Source organism: Diachasmimorpha longicaudata, chromosome 1 (genome assembly GCF_034640455.1).
Source record: "Diachasmimorpha longicaudata isolate KC_UGA_2023 chromosome 1, iyDiaLong2, whole genome shotgun sequence".
In the NCBI taxonomy this organism is placed as follows: domain Eukaryota; kingdom Metazoa; phylum Arthropoda; class Insecta; order Hymenoptera; family Braconidae; genus Diachasmimorpha; species Diachasmimorpha longicaudata.
In genome coordinates, this window is record NC_087225.1 from 13,720,402 (window position 1) to 13,742,639 (window position 22,238).

The 22,238-nt window shown below is 36.4% G+C and overlaps 2 protein-coding genes across 4 annotated transcripts in view; one reads left to right on the forward strand and one right to left on the reverse strand.

The window, feature by feature from the left end:
- LOC135162568 (low affinity immunoglobulin epsilon Fc receptor-like) overlaps positions 1 to 8,948 on the forward strand; it is a 40,031-nt gene extending 31,083 nt beyond the window's left edge. Inside the window, exons 4-6 of the mRNA XM_064121194.1 lie at positions 5,327 to 5,442; positions 6,301 to 6,536; positions 6,817 to 8,948. Coding sequence (XP_063977264.1) covers positions 5,327 to 5,442; positions 6,301 to 6,536; positions 6,817 to 6,934 — 470 coding nt within the window. The 3' untranslated portion in view covers positions 6,935 to 8,948. The remainder of the gene's footprint in view (positions 1 to 5,326; positions 5,443 to 6,300; positions 6,537 to 6,816) is intronic.
- On the reverse strand, positions 8,125 to 21,836 carry Step (steppke). 3 transcript variants are annotated; one of them, XM_064121174.1, is made up of 7 exons: positions 21,616 to 21,836; positions 19,924 to 19,997; positions 12,506 to 13,111; positions 11,717 to 11,828; positions 10,444 to 10,671; positions 10,255 to 10,324; positions 8,125 to 10,101 (listed from the first exon to the last, which is right to left on the reverse strand). In XM_064121174.1, the coding sequence occupies exons 1-7, from the start codon at positions 21,692 to 21,694 to the stop codon at positions 10,014 to 10,016; spliced, it is 1,257 nt and encodes a 418-aa protein (XP_063977244.1). In that variant the 5' UTR covers positions 21,695 to 21,836; the 3' UTR covers positions 8,125 to 10,013. The 3 variants fall into 3 exon arrangements, with proteins under 3 accessions (XP_063977244.1, XP_063977253.1, XP_063977234.1); XM_064121183.1 differs by lacking the exon at positions 19,924 to 19,997 and having other exon boundaries at positions 21,616 to 21,751; XM_064121164.1 differs by lacking the exons at positions 19,924 to 19,997; positions 21,616 to 21,836 and adding an exon at positions 17,294 to 17,711.
- Positions 21,837 to 22,238: the final 402 nt, after the last annotated feature.

Consider the following 22,238-nt stretch of genomic DNA (forward strand, 5'->3'; position numbering starts at 1 on the left):
ATCGATCATCACGCGGGTGAATAAAAAACTATTGGAATATGGATCTATTCTCATTAATTAAAAAAGAATAATCATGAAATTTCTTCACTCTTCAAGGAATGAAAGTTAATATCCATAAAATCCGTGAATTTCGCTTGTCGCATTCAAATTGACGGGCTCCGTAAACCACAACCCAGTGAAATTCATCGATTTCTATCTATACAAATAAAAAAGCTCTCACTTTTTACTCACGTCAAACAAGAAAACTATTTCATGTTAAAAACGAACTAATAAAAATCGTCTCATCATAATGAATTTGAAATGAGCACAAATCACCTTGAAATGATTTTCACTCATAAAAAGAAAATAAATTTCTCCGCGACGATAAAATGTCTCCGGTGAATTTCGTGTACGAAGAAAGTCATTGTGAGTAATGAGTAATGAAAAATGGCTGAATCGAAGTCAGTATTTGTTTATCGTTGAACAATGACATGTCATCAAGATTTTTTTTTTTCATGCTTAAATGAAAGTCATTGCCGGACTAGTTCATCTTCAACGGAACCTCTTCATTCTTAAATAAACAAAAAACCATCAAAATAATTTCTTACGCTTTTCCAATTAATATAAACAAATATTACAGTAAATTAAAAAATTCCTACAACTGCAGTCCCTTCAAAATGAATGAAACCAATAAAAAATTGATATTAAAAAATCCCCGGATTCGCAGAAAAATCATTGAAATAAATAGAAAATTTTAAAATAAAATTGCGTTTAATTAAACTGCGTAATTTCTTCAAGTGCACCGTCCGGACTCTCACCTCATATTCTTTACCGAGGAGCCGGAACCCTCGCCGGCACTTGGCACTCGGTAAAATGAGAGCACTCTATCTCCATCTTGTACACAACGTATTTCCGTTCTCGTGATAGTGAATGGCACTTAACGACTCATACAAATTACCGAATGTTGACTTTAACTTTAATTGTGTACGACACGGTTGTCTACAAGGTATTTACATGTACAACCAATGTGGATGGTACTACAAACGAAACAATATATTTTCGTGTCACTGTTGTTGTTGCCCCCTCCTGCCACATGTGTTGCGTTCGGGGCTTGTAACGTTTGGATTTTCCGTCTGTAGCCAATGTTCCGGAGATTTGTTGCGCGAACCTGGATAACGAGCACAATGCTGCCGGGGGTAGGGAGCGTGATCGATGCGGTCCCCTGGGCCACAGTGCCACTTGAGGGAGGGCTTCCACCTGAAAATTTTCTTTTCTGTGAGAGTCGAGAGGCCAACTGCCGAGATGAGAACCTCCTGAGCCAATTAAATAACAATTGAATGCGGTCGTATCGGTCCTAGGGTGGAATTTTATCTGTGAAATTATCGTTTTGACGTCTTCAAACTGGACATGTACATTCGCTACAGGGAGGGTCATGATTTATTTATTAATAAATACAATAAAATAGTGAATATCGTGTAAAGGAAGAGACAGTCATTTTTTTGCCAAATCTATTTGGCAGCTCGTGCTTTACATACCATAAACAATTTTAAAGAAAATTTTCCCTTTTTCATTTATTCTTTACCTGACTTCATACGATCAAATTTCGGAGACCTATTTAGTGATGACGTTTGAAAAATGAGGATTATCAATAATAAAATACGAAAGAGTGGTGCTAATGAGTATTAACATTATAAGTATGAAATATATGCAAATACATGAATTCATAAATTGGAAGAAACTAAGGAAAAAATCCCTGTAGGCGAGTTGACGTCTTGGTACCTTGAGAAGGAGCATACACTCGACTAAGCAGAATGGCAAATGCTGCTTGCCACCTGCAGTGCGCCGACAAAGTGTTTACGTAGCATCAGAGAGACCGGCTGGGGTTTTCCGAAGTACTGGGAATGGGGGAAAAGCAAAGGCAACGTGTCCCCCAAGTACGGAGTTTATTCCAGATTCAAAACAGTACTGGAAAAAAGTGGAAGAACCGAGAAAAATTGTCAAGTGTGCAGTGACTGAATTGGAGGATTCTGGAGGGATGTAATTGCTGGAGAATCAGTTTTATTGCGATGCAATGGGTTTTCACATTTTTTTTCCAAGTCGGGAGGATAGAAACTGACAAACCCCGCTTGATTGAGATTTATTGAGTTCAGTTGAATGTAACATGATTGGAATTTATCGATTCGAACGATATTAATTGTCCTTTTGCTAAAATTGACGAGTCTGTCTCTGAAAAAAAAAGAAAGTTCACTTTAAAAACTTCAGTGAATTGATGTGTCAAACCTCTGGTGCGTTATAAACTACTCTAGTCAATATTCCAGTCTATATCAATATTCTTCATGCAATGTAACATTTGGTTTATAATAATTGATAAAAACGGTAAATTCGTTGCTCATTATAATAAAAAAAATACGTATAGATTTTTCATACCTCAATTTTTTAATTAAAAAATATTATTCTCTTGAAGCCATTACTGTTTCCTGAATCATTACTGAGACAACAATTAATAAATCTCAATTTTAATATTATTGAGTTAAAAATTAACGAATTCATGAATTTATCCCATCCTCGTCTTTAATTTTCTTGATTAAATAACTTGCCAGCGCGTAAATATTTAATACGCCTTCTCAACCAGGTCATTATTTAAAATCACTCGGCCATCAACTGCAGCCGTGTAATCAAGATCAGAACAACGGAAGTATATCGATAGCGGACCGATACAAACGGATTGCATACACGTTGCGGGCTCAATTCCAAATTCCACTCGAGGCTTTTCTCAATCCACGGAGCGAACAGAAGTCCAAGTTCGTGAGGATGTAGAAGTGGTGGGGAGGGAGGGGGTGGCTTAAAATTGTTGCCCGGGGCTATCCTGGACCAGTCTGCGTCATGTTAACCGGGTTCACGAATCCAACGACACGTTGTTATACGTACGGCTGAGCGTTTCACCTCCCACACAATGCGGAGAGAAACGCAGTCGGTATTACCTCGTCTCCCTACTTAAAATATCCACCACTGTGAGCACACGGGGGATGAAAAGCGAAGGAGTCTGGATTCGACTGCTAACAGTGTGAAGGATAGGATTAAGCTTTGATTGTCGCATCAGTATGCATTGCATTCACTGCGTTGTAACTTGTAGGTGACTAGTTCACATTTTATAAAGAGACATTCCCCGCCTCGTGATCCTGTCATTTTATTGGTACGTGGTGATTAAATTGATGCCAATGGAGGGGAACAATAGTTGGAATTTTATTTACTGCAAGAATAATTGATTTATTTATTTATTTTATCATCTTATTTATTCAATTCAAACTCCATAAAATTGAATTTCTATTTTAGAAGAGTAAAGTTTTGGATAGAACATAATTTAAACAAAATATTTCAACCAAATTGTACTGGACATTTTAAAATATTCCTATACAATTCAGCTAACGGCGAAATCGATTTTTGGAAGATATTTCATAATTTTAGTTTATTCATTAGGTAGATCGTCACTTTCACTTTTTTATAGAGAGCATTCGCCTCGTCGTGATCCCTGTAATTTAATAGAAGGATAGGAGCAGAAAAGTCACTCTGAAAGCAAAATAATGATTTGAATTTTCCAGTAATTTACCTCCACTCCTTCAGGTCCAATTTCCTCTGCGCCATGTGACCCGATAAAACAACTAAATTCGACGATCAAGTGAATTTGCGAATGTAATGAGAAGTCTTACAGACGAACAAGCTTGAAAGCATTCAATAGAGATTCTAGATTGCATCTCGAGTAGATTGTCCATTCTGTAATGGTATTCTTACATTTGGTTTGGTCCAATTGCGCTTGAGAGACTGATCTTTCAATGCAAATTCAACTGAATTTACAAATATATTCAACGATGCATTTCTTCCCCGGAGGAGAATCTAGTGGATGTCGTGACATCGACCTCCTGCGCTCATTAAAGTGGCTCTTACCCGACAGCTTCACCTGTCGCGTTGCATTCCAATCCAAAACGAATTATGAAAATTATTATCGATAATTCTAAATTGTTTATGCAAATTATCGAGGCCATGATCATAGGAACGAGGACTGGGAGTTAATGTAATTTTATATTTAATTTGTTGAAGTATTGATAAGTGTGTCTGATCATATGTTCGTGAGTGTCCTTTTCTACTTCTCCCGTTTTGTTCCACTCGGTCTTAAGCTCCCGATTTTTCCATTGACTTTTAACCGCAAGTCGAATGTTTCTTTTTAAATTTCATAATTAGTGATTATTCGTTTAATCTAGATTTAGTAATTTTTTATTCATTCTTGAAACAATCTCCTCTTTTTATGCAAAACAAAAGCTCTTTTCTTTCTTCTTTTAAGAATTAAGAAGTTGAACTTAAAATGTTTCCTGTATAGCGAGAATAACCCCATGGAAAATCCCCTCAAAGCACTACCTTTCTCCGTAAGTTTCTACTTTCAACATGTCCATTATCAGAAATTTTTCTTTAATCTAAAAAATATTGAATAACACGAATTTTCTTGACAAATAATTTTTTCCTATTAAACTGCGCATTAGTCGATGAAGTTTCTATAATTTTTCATTTTCACTTTTAATTCTTGTATGGTACGAGCTGTCCTAAACGAATTTCTCCTCCCAACAGTCTTCTCGGCGCACAAAAAAAAAAAGAAAATTGAATCATTTCCATTTCACACAAATTAAAAACTTGCTCCTTTCTCCCTCGTGATTAGCCACTGAGGACAAGAGAAAAATTCAATTTAAAATGTTTTCTATATGCCGAGAATAACCCTATAGAAACAAAATCTTTTCCCTTATATTCCTCCGTAAAATTGTCTCAAAGCAACAGCTTTTAACGTAAGTTTGTACTTTCAACACGTCCGTTGTACCGTGACTGAAACTTTTTCATTGCAAAAAGAAGGGGGAGAAAAAAAGTCGGTCGTAAACTGGTGCTCCTAAAGCTTGTCGCTTGAAAAGCAGTTGGTCAAATTAAATTAGCGAAATAGCCGTTTCCAAAGCCTGGCCGATAGGCTGAATACAATAAATAATTAAACTGCAAATTACACGTCTGTTCCGAATCGCCGAGTTAAAGTGGAAATTAATTTTTTATTCTCAATTCATCTAATGGATCGCGAGGAGAGTAAAAACTATCTTCACGTGACCTTTGGGAGAATCTTTATTCTCTGGAGAATAATTGTAATGAGTTCTTAAGTGGCTGCCAACTATAAACGATCATTGCACAATTTTTTTTCAAACAAATTGAATGAAATTGGCCAATCCTTAATTTCTTATTTCCTCCAATTAAACAGAATGTTAAGATTCACTCTCATCTCTTATCCGGCTTTTTTTAATGTTTTCTTTGTATCTGTTTCTAGATGACTGTCCCAATTGCGTGGATGAACATGCTGGGGGTCTCACTGCACCCTCGAGGTGGACAATGCCCCTCTTGAAACTCGGGGAGAAGAGATACTATCTGGGTATTTTTTTCAAGGTACATTCGCAGTTTCAATTTTTAATATGAATACACATTTTTAATAGCCATTAGTTCATGAAGAAAAATAACGAAGGGAAATATCATATTCATCTATTTATTTATTTATTCATTTATGAATTTATCACTGTATAGAGACTCGACAGCATAAGTAGGCACAAACATTGGGCGATGATTACAAAATTAATGTAAACTAATCTAGAATCAAATGAACAATTTTCTTTTTAAATTCAGGGAATGCCATTAACTCTGACTCTGGTATATCCGATCTTTCAAAGTCACTAAACCACATCATGAATATTTTCCGTTCCATTTTTATTCCGAGGAATATAAGAATTTTATGTAAGTCCCTCATAACGGCAGAACGACTTCATAAAATAAAAAACTCATGTTCAATATTCCCCATTCAATTTTCATATCCAGCGAGTAAAAAATCACTCAAGGCCGAATTTCCCCTAAACGTATCCATTATCAGGATGATTTAACATTCAACAAGTTGCAAAACACCGATATATTCTATTCAGTGTTGTTCTCCTACATTTAACCCCTCCCCAACTGAAGTAAAAAAACATTCCTTGCGGGAGCGCTAAATAAAAAACTTGTTTGACAAATGACCATTGCGAAATAAGCCATAACACCCGGGGAATACTGTACATCATTATCATTAAATCGCTTCCACACACATTCCTCACGAGTTAACATTTTTATTCACCATAATTTTATTCATTTTCACCATTGACAGTAAAAGTAAATGGCGAGGAATCTGAAAACTCGAAGAATGAACATCAACGCACAATGTGACGCCCCATTGTGCCACTTGGTCTTGTAAAAAATGACATTTTTTTATTACGTAATTAGGCAAATTGGTACAGAGCCTCTCAGTATTGTCGTTACCATGGTATGCACTTGGCTAGCATTGCCTCCCAGGAAGAAAACGACAGACTGGAGAAGCACATCAAGGACTTTGGATTGGGTCATGAGCACTTCTGGACATCTGGCACCGATCAGGCCGAGGAGGGCACGTTCTTCTGGATGGCAAATGGCAGACCGATTACCTTTGAAAACTGGAACGTCGGGGAGCCCAATAATTTTCGGTAATTTACTCTTCTAGTCCACATGGGAATGAATAGAAATGAATTTAAATATTAGTTCACTGTTTTTTTGCAAATGTAAATGTTGTGTTGTAATGTGTAAAAATATGTGGCTAATTTTATGGACCACAATAGAAAGTCCTCATAAAAATATCAAAGGTAACTCTTTATGCGACATGAAATCAATATTTCCGATGATATTTCCAAATTCACATTCCCTCCAATCGCTGATGAAATTCTCCGCTAGGTCGAAAATAACGACGATTCTCTCTATTATTCAAAGGTACGAAAACGGCGAAGAGGAGCACTGCCTTGAACTTTGGAATCGCGATGGAAAGGGACTCAAATGGAACGACAGTCCCTGCAGTTTCGAAACCTACTTCGTCTGTGAAGTTCAGTGATTTCAAACTCCGACTATGGAAAGATAATGAATGACGAGGAAGACCTTGACACTTGGGCGCATTTTGTAACTAAAGAATCATTAACGCCAAAGGACGGATGAGTGTGAATAAAGTTGAGTGTCAACCGGTATCGGTACATTTTTTAGCGACAGCGCAATGCTTCAAACCTTGAGGGCGCACACGAAAAAATTTCATAGAAAGAGCGAGTGAATTTTATGGAAAATTCTATTCGATTTCTATTGAAACTACTCGTTGTCTTCGATTGATTCTGCTGAAAAATGCCGTGAATTTTCCGCGGATTTTTACTCTTCAAAAAGTCCAGTAGAAAATACTCTAATCTCTATTTTTTACGAAGGCACTAAAATGTTTTTTAATAGCTGAGAAATTTTTATAAAAATCTAATAGAATCTATCAAGAAAATTTGTTAATAAAAATATTTCTATTGAACTGTTCTGTACATGGGGTTTTATCCATAAAAAAACTGATGACATTCATTCAAAGTTATCCTCGTATTTACAAATTTACATTTCTCGAAGATTTTGTTTCGAATTGGAACCAATAACTTTGATAATTTTAAACCAACATCGAAAAAAAATCATACATAATTCAACTGACATTACGAAAACCCTAATATGTAAATTCCGAATGAATGTCGTCATTTACCCTTTCGAACGAAATACCTTAACAACTCGGGGAGAATTAATACCAGCGATGGTACTACGTATTCTGTAAAGCTATTTATGTACGTTAGATCGTGTACTATAGATTTTTTTTTCTTTCTGATTATTTTTGTGAGATACAGTGCTGCGATGTCCTTCCACACTAGTGTTATATTAATTATTAGATGAATAAGGAATAAATTAAGCATAGCTGTAATCACGTGTGCGAAGGAGATCGTATATCATGTATTTTGTTTGTTGAAAATAAAAATTATTCAGACAGAACAGGATACGGAGCTGATTTTTTTATCGTCAAACGTTGGACTCTGTATTGACTGGAAACGAGGGTTGATAAGAGAATATCTCGGAGATATCCTGTGTTGATAAACAGGGATTGCCTGTAGTCAGGGTAGATAGCTCTAATTTATCGACAAAAAAAATTGCACTTCAATTTTTCATGTATCATCATTTGAATATTTTCTCGGAATTTAGGGGGTAGTTTTAATTATCCAAAATCTAAGTACTCCAAAATTCTTAAGAAATCAAATTGTTCATTTATTAATGGCATTTAAAGTAATACATATATGGTCTTTGCAAATTTCCTAGACAGTTCATCAATAATATACAATAACAAATTCCTCGAAACTCATAGAAACCCATAATATACAACGAAATATACAAATTCATTAGTGACCTATTGAATACAGAATCTCTTACTAATTCTCATCTCTCTTGTATTATACACCAACTCGATTAGAAAAAAGAATTACGAAGAATCTCAATGAATTGTCGAAGCCACAGTAATTATTGCACGATCCTGAAATCGATGAGTTTACAGTCACCGAGATTCTTCAGCCTATCTCCTTCACCTCCCTACCTCACCCCTCTCCCAACATTTATCGGATTGAAAAGGGCTACTATACAATGAAAATTGCATCCGCAAAATGAAGTTTATCGTGGTGGTACGTTAAATCAGACTTTACATCAATTTCATAGTTCTGGACAATCGATTCTGTGACTTATTTTCAAAATGAAAATACTCTCCATACACATACCAACAGAGAAAAATACAATAACCAAGCATTCACACTATTATTCATTACAGAAGATACTGCGGCAATTGTGTACACTTCTCTCCAATTATTATTATTATTTGGCCTATTATTAACGTTTTATTTTTCTCTTCACTCTCTTGTTTATCAAGTAGTAAGGCTTCTTCGATGTTCAACGTTTCCCCAGTTGTACAGAAAATTGTTTCGTTGACGTCGATAATTGCAAAAGCATTTGTCTTTTTTTTTATCCAACAAAAGCATTTGTTTATCATCAAAATATATACGAAAATCATAACGTCTAATCATCAATTGATTTATTGCATGAAATTTCATCGTGAGAAAAATACAAAGGACGATAATTAAACGATAAATACTGGGCACACTAATTTCTCCCTTCGGAAAATAATTTTTAAAAAGGGAGACATTAGGAATCCAGCACTTATCATTCCAGTTTTACATCTTCAGCAGTGAAAAAATTCCAGGCAAAATCACAAATATTCTTTTCGCAAATAGAACAACCCTATGTAATTATAATCCATTTGCCCTGAATCATCCCTCAAATTAATAATTGTACTGCAGTATTCAAATATATATAGATTACAATTTGCATTATTCAATCGAATGAAATATTCTCCATTCCATTGTCACGTCAACTAATTCCCTTGCGGTAATCATCCAAAACTAAATGTTCACAATAGTTCTGGCTGCACTCTCAGTTGCTATTCATTAAATCTTCCTCAGTTACAATGAACTTGTGAATTCATAAACAATTCATTATAATCTAATAAGAAATTGCAATGAACTGTTCATTAATTTTAATTCTAGTTATTTTATGATTCATTTTTTTTCTTGATTACAAATACAACTATCACATTAATACGTTTTTTGCGACTGTAAATTCTCGAATAAAAACTGCTACATTGGTCTTCGGATGAACTTGTTGCTAATATTTTACAATTCTCGAAGATTACACTGATGAAATGATAAAGACCATAGCACAGACATTTACAAAATAAATAGTAATTTGAAATTTCCAGTCTCCACGTATCGGTAGGAAGCAAATAACTCAATAAACTAAATAAATAAATATATTATCGTACATCTCACCAGGAATACGTAGTTCAACGATAATCGTTTTGATTGATTCATTTCTTTTTATGGATTTGTGGCACGAGAAAGAGTAACGAATATTATCTTGTTTTATTTGGTTGTTCGTTATTCTTCGGACGTCTCATTGGGGCCCGTTAGGGCTATGATGCAAAGGTGAAGACGTTTATGAAGGATGATTTTAATGGAGATCTCCAGATGGGCTGTAATCCCCAGAGAAATGCATCTTTCGAGGGATGTTCATTATGCTTTGATGGTTTTTTAACTCTTCGAGTGGACATTTGTCTTCTGGGCCTTCTTCTTCCTGGCAGCAAGCATATCGTAAAATGGATTGTGCGATATACTTTGTCTGAAAATATATAAAAGTTCGGGGATTAAAATTCACGGAGATTAGAGAAATCAAAATTGAAATTTCGAGCTCTTTAATATTTTTTTCTCATGTCGATTTAATGCCACAATACATTTTATGACATCAAACTAATGATGTAAAATGGCTATTTACCTGACACATTTGATCCACTCGTCCTTCTCTTCATCAGTGGCAGCTGACATTCTGTAGACAGTATGTTTTCCTGCAAAGAAGCAGAATTCATAAATTAAATCACTCCAATAGCTAAACGTGCGCCAGCATATTGCACCACTGGCCTCACTGTCTAACGTATAAAAAAATTTTAATTGCGTCTTAATATACCTTCTACGACCTTCCCCTCGCTGTCAGTTTTGCACGCCTTGATGAACTCGGATCCAGCGGCATACAGTTCAAAGCAGTGTGGTTTGTTCCTGTCCTGCACCTCTCTGACCTGAATATTTTCCAGTGGAATGATCCCTCGTGGCTCTTTGTCAGTTGTATACTCGAAGTAATACAGACAATTATCGTTTAAAATGAACCACCGTCTCTTCCAACTCTTGTAACGTCCACCTGAAACAATGCGATGGCAAGAGAAAAAAAATAGAATTCTCCCATTAGTACTCATTGCATAATATGGAAAACATGGGGCTAATTATTTACCTGCTGTCTCCGACGAGGGCAGCAGTGGGATAAAGCGATTTATAAGATCAATTTGATACTTATAATACTTGATTTTTTTTTCTAATGCACATCCAGAAACGATCTAACAGGGAATAATGAGCGAGGATTTCTGAGGAAAAGGTTTTCTACTCGTCTTTTCAAGCAAGACTAAATAATAAAGAGGAAAACATGCGAGAGAAATTTATTTTTTTGTTTTCCATGAAAAATTCTATAATTGTCGCTACAGCTTAGAGTGAATTGAACGTGAATAGGAGTCAGGAATTTCAAAATGAATGTAACACAACTGAAATTCATCAACAGACATAATTTTTAGGTAGATGCATTAGTGGAATTTTAGATGTTTTCTATTTCAGAACACGAATGGTCTGTTTACATAGGAGATTGTCACGAAGAGGCATCTGACAATGTCCAGGATAATCCACGATATGTGTGGCGTACTATCTAGACTATATTTATATAAGTAGAACGGTGAATACTATGTGTACCATATTCATAATTAGCTAGGCTATATATATCATGGACTAAAGACGGAGCAGAGGCTTTGAAAAAACGTGGAACTGGATTTTTTGAGAGCGGAATATTAATGGAGAATATTTTGTTGAATTTAATTGAAAGGCATTTTTTTTCATTTTGTAATTCAACATGAGAAAGTTTTTTATATTTCTGCAGTTCAACTATTCCGAATTTCTTTGAATTCTCAGTGAAATATAAAATTTTCTAGTTTTTTAAAGGATAAATTCAATTGTGTTACTAATTAGAGACAACTAATTAATGGATCAATGAATGAATTTCTTTGAAATCAATTTAATGGCAGGGCCTTTTGGACATCTTCGGCAGAAAGCGTAAAATATCAATAAATAAATGTGGAAATGACTGCCCAAATCACTCAGAACACCAATTCCACCGTTAAAAAAACTCTCAACTTCAATATTACCTTGCTTCCAAAGCCAACCTTCCTTGTCAGGGTTGAAGAACGTGTGCATCAGGTCGTTGCCATCGTCCTCCGGTATTTTAAATGGCTCTGTTTTTATACTCTCGTATAGGCTCTGCACACAACGAAAAAAGACATTCATTACAGTTGCATAATCCTTTTCCGAAGACGGTACAAGAAAAATTGGATTGATTGCGCAACAATGCATACGCGGCGATGTGCATCCTTCGGAAAATTATGACATAAAAACGCAATTAAAGAATCAGTGGAACAGAAAAACTCCGTCCACATTTTCAATGTGAGGAAATTTTCGGATTGAATGAAGGCGAAAAACATTGCGAAATTCAGGGAAATAAACTAATGAATGTTCTTGCAACATTTGTTTGTGAGTTCAACAGTCATTTCGACTTTAAATAATCAAACATGGGAGATAACCGAGCTTTATAATGTACAAATAAAGTTATCTGAAAAAAATAAGGAAATGGCACACGAAGAGCGAATGTTTTTTAGAGTTTCTGAAAATAATTGAACAGTTTCATTTTGCTAAGATTACAAAACTCTTCATATTTTATTAATACTTAAATGCAATTATTCATTTATTCATTAATGAGGAGAATTCTAGAATAAGTTTCCGACAAAATAAAATTCAGGGACAGATAAACAGAAAATTGAGAGTGAAAAAGTCCCAATCAAATGGAATTTTTAATTTATCAATTTCCAGATACGACCAATGAAGCGACCTCAAGCCATTAAATCACTTTGAATTTAATGAAAATAACAAGATATACTCACAACTAATAATTCACGTGGTAAATCTCCCCCATTATTGATACCTCGATTCATCGTAATGAACTGTTCGACACTGGGTTTGTCCTTGACACTTGGATTATGCAACGACGTGTTGAGCATTATAATCGCAAAACTAAGAACATAACAGGTATCGGTATTTGTGAAGATATTTGGATTGAGTTGACAGTATCGCTGGGCAAAGCACTCCATCATTCTGTCGATTTTTTGTGCCTCACCGGGCAATCTGAATGACCACAGAAATTGTCGCAATGCCTGGACGAGTATGAGATCAGTAAAGTCGTGCAATTCGACGAAGGCACGGAGTACACGCTCGTTGAAATCATGCCTCTCACCGAGGTAATCACCGATAGCTGTTTTATTCAGTCCTTCACCCTTGTACAAAAATTGGGCAACATCTTCTGGCGTTGGGGCTAATAGATTGTGCTGTATCAGGTACTCAATTCCCTTTTTAGGGTCCATATTGAATTTTTTACGACCAATGGACGTTTGTTTGGCTTTGTTGGAGGGCTTCGACTCATCTGGGGCAAGCCCTCCACCCTCCATCGACTCCATCTCTGCCACGACCTCCCCGAGTTCATCTTTTAATTGCTGAAATTCAATACAATTATCTAAATTGATTATCTTAATTATTTAGGGACTGGGGAAAACCGCAGAGCAGAATTTTCCCATTTTATTTCATTTTCCAGATATCTTCCCATATTTTAAAATGAAATTTGAATCATCTAAATTGCATCATTCGGTCCAAAGATATTGAGAATTAAAAACGAATACCACGAAACTTTTCTCACTGCACTGTTATCCGTCAGTGAAGCTTCTCACGTTAATAAAGAACGATTTAATTACTGAAATTCAATAATTCTGTTCAAGTTCATTCCATTAATTATGTATTTCAATCAAGGAGAACTAATAAAACAGATATTTTTTACCAAACAACCCGCGAACGTCCTGATTTTTTTTTCTCTTTCAAAGTGTATTTACAAGTTTCAAAATGAGATCTGACTCATCATTGAGTTACATCACTGCTCCAAAGGATATCGACGATTGAATGCAAATTCTTCATTAACAATTTCGCAATGTCCTCGGAAAGAACTGTTTCGCAGACTTTCCTCATTGCAACGAGTGTCTCAAATTAAAAAAAAATACATGTATATTATTTTTAATAACAGAAACCCAAGTACCGCGAGAAGAATAGCAAGGCCCAATTAATAAGTTCCTCAGAAATATGTTTTTTTTTCTAATTAAAAAATTCAGAACGTGAGAAAGCCATTTGATTCTATTCCATTCAATTTCCACTCCCCACAGGAGATAATAATAATGAATAAATAAACACCCCACATGGCAGTGTCGTTGCGTCTCGCACGCAACTGATGTCGTGAGGGGGTAAATTCACCAATGGGGAATGTGTAATTTTCCTATATTTTTGCATATGTAAATTCCCAAGTGGACACGAGGGGAAGAAGGAGAGACTGACCGGATGTAAACCCTTGTATTTCTCGGTAATACAGAGCCCTCCCGCAATTATCCAGCTCCGCGACAGGACGTTCACTTCTATTTTTAGACGGAATATTGAGGAAAGGACAGTTGATGGCATAGGTCAGGGGAAAATCTCTTGAATTTCCCGTTGAACCACACCATTTTGTTATCATTCACCGTGGCTCTACCTAGTCCTCCATTCTTGACAAAAAAAAAACGTATGAGAAGGATGAATGAAGGAATTTCATATCTCAAAGAGACATACAGCCGTTTTGTGGTACAACATCCGTGGAGAATAAATGCGAAAGAATTTTCAAACGTTTCAGTCGACGTATCATGGGAGCGGAAGTGGCTCTTCCAGCTAACGAGGGCGCGTATACAACACACGCAAGAATTGTAAAGACGATAACCAAGTGGACAACCTCGCTTATTCATATTCATTTTCGAGACAATAGGAATATTTTCTGAATTGTTTTTCTCCTTGTGCAATTACATCCAGGAAATAATCTCCAAGTTGTACGGAAAATTATATAAATTGTATTTTTATTTACACGTGAATTCAGTTTTCCCTTTGGAAAACTCCCTGAACTGTTAAAAGTTTGGATAGAATTTTTTTTTTCCATTTTTCTTAGTGAATAATACGAATGATTGCAAGAATATTCCAGAACTAGTAGAGCCATTATTTAAACTAATGGCTGATAATCCACTGCGGATGAATTGAAGAGACACGAAATCGGTGCCAATAGGAGGTATTTTTGGTAGATTGCCACCGGGTCGAGTGTGCAAGGGGCAGAGCGCTTGGTTTGGCTATAAAAATAGCAGGAATACTGTCGCGATTGGTTCCTAACTAAGAAAAAAATGGTGGTTGGACTCTACTTTCAAGCCTTATTAATCAATTTTTTTTTTCCAGAAATGTCGCCACGACTTTTGTCATCATTGCGATATTTTCACGAGGGTTAAATCGTCAAGCCGGCTTCTACATGATTATTGTTCATTAATTAGACTCCTTTTGTCGCCTGATTTTCTGCGAGTATGATAAGAAAAAATAACACCAATTATCCCACTCTTCAACATTTCATTTCATTCCCTCACCCGATGCGAATGACTCTTCATCATTCGCAAAAAACATCGGTTCACACACGTTTTTCAATCATTTCACGTCGCCTGAACTCTTCATATGCGACTGTCTCTCAAGAATTGACGATGTCCATTCCAATACTGTGAGTCACACACAGCAGCATTCGCCGTGATGTTAAAACACATTGGTAAATACACCTTTGTCATTCTCTAGTAACTTTCCTCATACCGTTGCACTTTCAAGAAAAACCAGAATAATCGATGGAAAAATTGTTTGAGTATGAATAGGAAATGGCCATAAATGTCCTCAACAACGAAAGTTCTCCACGTGAAGGTTACGAACGTAATTAACCGAATTAACAGTCAACTCGATTGTAACATCGTAAGATCGATGCGCCTCAATCACAAACAGCCCGAAGCAGCCGTCAAACACTTTCAAAATAAAATGAATGTCAAATTTAGTTGGTGGTATGTTAAACCCGTTTGCATTATCATAATCATGAAGGCCACTGTGGTTTTGGAATCCAGCCAAACATGTCGCGACGTCCTCGAAAATCCTTGGTATACCGAGGAGAACGGAAAAAAATCGAAAGAGAAACTTGGAGAAAAATAAAACATTGGAATAACAATACAAAGAGAGATTGGCAGATATCCAGGGAATCTGCATTTACGTTGGCAATTAATGGAGAAGTGGACTAGTAATAAAAGGAAAAGAGAAACTAGATCAAGCTGGGAAATCCACGTGTCGACGAAAATGACGCATTTGTTGAGAATATTTCAGATCAGTTCAACAATATTCCCTGGCGATAATTCATCAACTGGTATTTCTTTTTTATTGTCAAAATCATCCGTTCCCAGGATGTCTAAACAGCAATTTATTAACACTAATAGAGTCTGGAAAACATTTGTGTTTGTTGAGAAAACTATTTACTTATTTCAAATAAAGCATTTGTCTGCGTGACTGATAAATCATAATAATATTCCTGACTTCGCATTAATGTAGAACACGAGTCATAATAGGAAAAAAATAGATAAACGCTGGAATGCACGTGTCGATGAGCTGTCCATGGTCAGAGAAATAACGCAATTCAATCGAATACAACTCTGTGCTTAAAATTGTTGTACTCATTTCGATGAAAGTCGTGGTGTCAAATGAAATAAATATTTCTTCCTAATAAATTCCGTATTAAAGTCTTCGTTTTACATAAGCGAAACTGGGTGGGCTATTCAAATGAATAATTTCCCCGGGGAATCTCCGGATGTCATTCACTACTGTTCCCTTCCGATGACAGATATGAAATCGATATAGAATCCATCATAAATCAATTGATAATTTATTAGAGTCGTTGTCACCAGCGTTGATGGTGTCAGACAGCAATTGGAGTGAGTAACGAGAGAGACGAGTGAAAATTCTCTCCTTTCGAAATTTTTCTATTTCGATCAATAACATTTCCGCTGCGCCTCTGAACGCACATATCTATTTCACCAAAAATTGTTCAGTATGTGAAACAATTTGTTCCTCAACAAATTTGCATGAATAGAAAAATAAAAAAATAAAGAAACTCCTCTGGCGATTTAAACGCCCGTTTAACCGCTCATTATCAAATTCTTAATTTAGATCAAGGAAACTTTCATTGACACAAACAACAACAAATGATTTTTGTTTGAAGAAATCATTTGCAGGACTGATTTCAATGGATCATTCATCATTCCCCCAAGATGACAAACGTTAAATCAAAATAGAAACCGTCATGAATCAGACAAATAATTTATTAGTGTCATTATCATTGTTGTTGGCGTCAGACAGTGGTGGGGATGAGTAGCAAGCAAACAATGAAGAGGCTGGTATTATCACTGGTGATAATGTCCGATTCTTCTCCCTGCGCAACTGGCACGAGATTACGTAGATTGTTACGACCCAATGGCCATTTATCAGCCTATCACGCGCATAACCACCAGCATTGTTGATGGAAAATTGTTAATTCAACATTCCGTCGTCCGGCGCAAAATATCATGAGACCAAATCAATCGATCGAATCGAACTACAATTGTCCGAGTGCCTTTCCATTACCATTTGTTTACCATTTTCATTCATGACGTCAGCTCATGACTAATGGTGAACAAACGGCCAAATGATTGCTTGTGCATTTCGTAGTAATCATTGCGGAAAATCTTTATACTGGGAATTTGGATTCTTGGATTTTTTTACAAAACACTTACTGTGGAAATTGTCGTTAAATCCCAGGCACTTTTAACCGGTTTTTGTGACGCTTTTTTCGCCTTTTTGCCGGGCCTTCGTAAACTTGAAAACCAACCAGCTGCAAGGGTAATTGCATTTGAGTCACGACGTTCATCGCGCACTTGATCTAGTCCATCGATTGATCTGCCAGTAAAAATCATTCTTGGTCCGTTTTGACGGACCGCGTGAGGTCAATTAATATAAATAAATTATTAAAAAGTCACTCGATATCTCATTCCCTGCCCCACTGAGGCACTTTTGTTCACTCATCGTATGTTCAATTATTTTCAAATTTCAATCGTGCACAGCGCGAGAGAAATAACTTTGGAGGATTGAATGTTTGTGAGACTTGGCGGGGAGTATTGGAAACCGCGCGAGTCGGCGGGCAACTGAGACGTAACACACCGTGTCTGAGTATATCGAGAAATTTTTACTTCGCGCGATGAGAGATCGCTGGTGGACAGTGGATTCTCCCGGGAAGTGGCAGACAGCGACGTCTGACGGAGCGCTTGGAACCCCCGAGTGGTATTCGATTTTCAAATAATATGCACTGAGCTAATATTTGATGGGTATACATTTGAACAAGCATCCCTGTATCCACAGGGTATCGTAGGAAAGGGGTGACAACTGAAGGAGGTGGGGAATCTCCGGACAACTGGCGTTTGAAATTTATTTTGGATCAGATGATGGAGTTCAAAAAATTCGGGTGGAGCTTACGGTACAATTTTTTGAAATTTTCGTCTAGTCCTCCGGTATATTTCTATCTTTTCTTGCATATGGTGATCCATTTGTTTCACTTCTATGGAATTTGTAAAATTATCATATGCAAAATTGTTTTTGCTTCGGAAAGGAAAACATTTTCATGAATATAGAATTTCAAGTCGATAACTATTTCTTCCAATCCACCTATGAAAGAAATTATTTATTCAGGGCCATCTCACAAAATAGAAATGAAACTTTAGAAAAAATTGATGGATATGTCGATAGACGTATTTTTTATTACCTTTCGTTTACGTTCTTTTCGGTTACATAACCAGCATAAAAAGGAGCACATCAAACTAATGGTATTTGCTATTCCCGCAATGAATCACCTATCCAAACAGTGGTCGACAACTAACTGAAATGCAGATGATACGAATAATGAAATCGTGAATGAAAAGGGGGAGAAAGAATAATATTTACTCTGTCAAAGCGAAATATAAATCTGCGGTTTTAATTGTAGAAGGAAGTTAGCGAAGGGTGAATTCATTTGGATAATTCATTGCCGATATTATCATTAAAATTGTCCCCCAGGATCACTCATCATCATTATCATTTAAAACGTCTCTTGTTATTTGCCCCCAAAGATCTGGGATCCGAGATGATGGCACCAGTAATGAGTTTGAATGAGATAAATTAGTAGAATCCATTTTTAACCGAGAAATGACGGTTACAAAAACGAATCGACGTGGAGGGCACCAGAGATTCCCCCAAGAGTTAACATAAACATAAACAATGATTTCATAGAGAGAAAGAACAGAGACCCTATTCATTAGGGGGACGAAATTTTTGTTGGTTTTTGCGATCAGCAATAAGAGTAGAATACAGCCACTGCTTCCTCCTGCCATATTAATGAGGAAAAACAATCAAAAAATTGACTGCAATTACTACCTATTTCAGGAGCCATTTCTAGTAATGAGTATGAGGAAATTTCTTGCACAATGCGCAATGTTAACATAAATTGCGAAAGAGAATCCCTGAACTTCGATGTTGAAACATGCTATCATTTGAATCAATATCTCCACAAGAATTTCCTGAAAATAACGCGCTATCAAGATGATTCAATATTTGACAAATCGTCAAAATTGTTTTTTCCGTTACCCGCAGATGTCAAATTCAAAAACTCTTCATGAATGCATAAAGAGATAAAATTCCCGCAACGATGAGTAAGTGTATCCCCTATCAAAATTGTGGCGGACGTCAGCGTTATCATTTGACGCCAGCCCCTGCTACTTTTCTCTCTTATTTTTCTCAATTCACAAAAAAATTATTTGCCCGAGCCACACAGCTCTGCTCCAAGTGCATTTTTCAGCGTTCAATGTTGGAAAAAAAGTTCAACGTCAGAAGTTTCGAGCCACAATTTTCAAAAGTGTTCCCCCGAAGGTAACTGTCAAGATGGGGACAGGAAATATGCTGGTTGCACCTGCTCAACAGCGAATAAAGAGCTAAAACAATTAAATATCGTGGGCCGGAAGTGTCTTCCAACGATTATGGAAATAATCACTCGCGAACGCGCTTCAGAGGTCTTTTATCGTTTTTGCTTTTCCTCTGATTCACAACTGACGAATCGACGACGTAGAATTCTTCCAGAGTTTTTGCTAAATTCATCATGCAATGAAAATAAATAAAAATCCTAGGAACTATTGAAGAATTAGTTCCGTTTTATCTCGCTTCGTGATCATCAATTTATGAATTGGTGTACCTTTATTCCAAAAGTAAAAATATTTAAGTAAAGTAATTAAGTAAAATTGAATACTACATCATTTAAGTTCATCTTAGAAAAAATATTAACTCCAAATAAAAGATTCTAATCAAAATGAATGCCGCAATTAAACATTATCCTGATTCTTACCTGTATTTCAAGCAATAGTTCAGTCTTCTTTCTTCGAATGTCAATTAAGATTTTCTGCTGCTCAGGAGTTAATTCTGCAAAAAACACAGAAACCCACAGCGATTAATAGATAGCCAGAGTAATTACCCGGAGGCGGGCGATTGGAGTCAATTCAGTGTGAAGATCTAAAAATAAGTTTCCATCCATTAACGGAACAACATCTACCCTCTCACGGTTGGATATAAATGAATGAAGTGAGAGAGCAAAAAAAATTGCTGTTGTTTTATGCACCGTAATGGCATAATCATATTCATGCAATGCACCGTACAACTGCAGGATTTTCTTCCTTCACCTGTCGGGAAGTTACGTAATTGCGAGAAGGGAATAACCCCTCTTCCTCGAACAGCCACGAGGAAATTGTACGAGGGGGTAAACCACACGCTTCCTCGAAGAGGATTCATCAGGATAGGAGTATCAGTTTTGAGTATTGATTCATCTACTCTACATTGATCTATAATGATAATTTTTCATAATTTATAAAGAAAAAAAATTGTTAAATATCTTCTTTCAGGTATTTGATTTTTTTGTTATATATAAACATTTTTTTGATTCAGCTATCGGTTAAATTAGTCATTTATCTCTGGCTCTGGTTTATGTCTTCGAGCGATGAAATACGAAAGTGTCGGAATAAAATCCACAGAAGGGGGAAGAAAAAAGGGTGGATATTTGTCAGATCCGTTGACCCGAATGAGGCCTTAAATGAGAATTCTAAACCCATTCAAGGGATAAATTACCGTCCCGGATTTATCAGCCGATAAAACAGACATTATCGGAGGGTTACAACGCTCCAGTTGCATTAGCCAACTTGTTTATAATTTAATTAGGGCATTCTCCTGGGGTATTCCATCCACCCAGGGTTCCAATAACATTTTTTGAATGACGAAGGGGTGAATGAAGGGGTGGCTTCAATTATCACAGGGGAACGGAGCTCGTGGGAACCTATTGGAGCCCAACTTTGAGGATAATTATTAAATATATTACAATTGTATCTCAGTACTTTTTTAGTGCGATGAATAAGGCAAATTGTGATATTATAAATTGAAAAATTGTAAAAATCATACCTTTCCCCAATCGAAATTTCTCAGAATGAAGGACCCTATGGATTAAACTTTTTCCTCCCTTGGTCTTGTAATTTTTACTTAATTAAAGTATAAAAAAAAACTTTATAAAATGGAATAAATGGAAGCGAGAAAATATGTCATCTCTATTGACCCGAATGAAACCTTAAGCGAGCATTCTACATTCATTCAAGGGATAAATTACTGTCCTAGATTTATCAGTCGATAAAACAGACGCTGTTAGAGGGTTTCGATGCTCCAGTTGCATTAGTCAACTTGTTTACAATTTAATTAAGAGATTCTCTCGTCACACTCCTTCCACCCAGGGTTCCAATTAGAATTTTTTAACGACAAACAGGGAAATGATGGGATGCCTCTGATTTACAGAGGAAACCCTTGGAGACGTTTTGGAGCAGAAAAACACGAATGTTTGGGTACAATTAGTGGACCATGCAGACGGATGAAATGCCTAGGTATTATTGTACAAAGACTGGAATAGAAGAGTGCAATAGTAAACAAAATATTCATTGAAGACTGTTTGTATTGGTTGACAACAATTTTTGTTGACGTGAGTAAAATAAAAATTAGGAGATACCTGTGGTGCCAAACTGGTCGACCTGCTGCACCCCAGAATTGACTGTTGTGGCAGTCAGGCCGTCCAGATCCTGCCACATTTCCAATGATGTCACAATTTTTCCCAGCACTGCACACTTTATTTAACACCCAACACAACACCAAATCACCTCAGCCGAGCGCCGCCATTTTCAACTGTGTACTCCTACCGTCACTCCTTCATTCTTTTTTTTACCCCCCGTTCCACCCCCCGGCGGACGATCGAGTTCTCTTCCGTGTGCGATCACCTTTTCAAGAGGTGTAACCCCAATGTACTCAGCCGACGGGGGGTTATAAACGGCAAAACTAATTAATGTGCATGATTGTAAATCGTTAGTACATTATTGTACTTATATTAATTTTGTTTGTAGCCTCGTGGATAATTAATAATCATCGTTTAATTTTGCTCGTTATGTTGACCGGGAAAAAAATTAAAAATCAACTTTTTAAAATGAGCTGTAGTTTCCTCGTTTCTATATACCTTAATCATAGAATAATTAATTAATCTGATATAATATAAGTCCGTAATCGAATGACGAATGATCGGATAATATTTCCCTGGGCGAAAAGCGGCGAGAACCCCAGTGGAATCTCGGCGCAGAGACG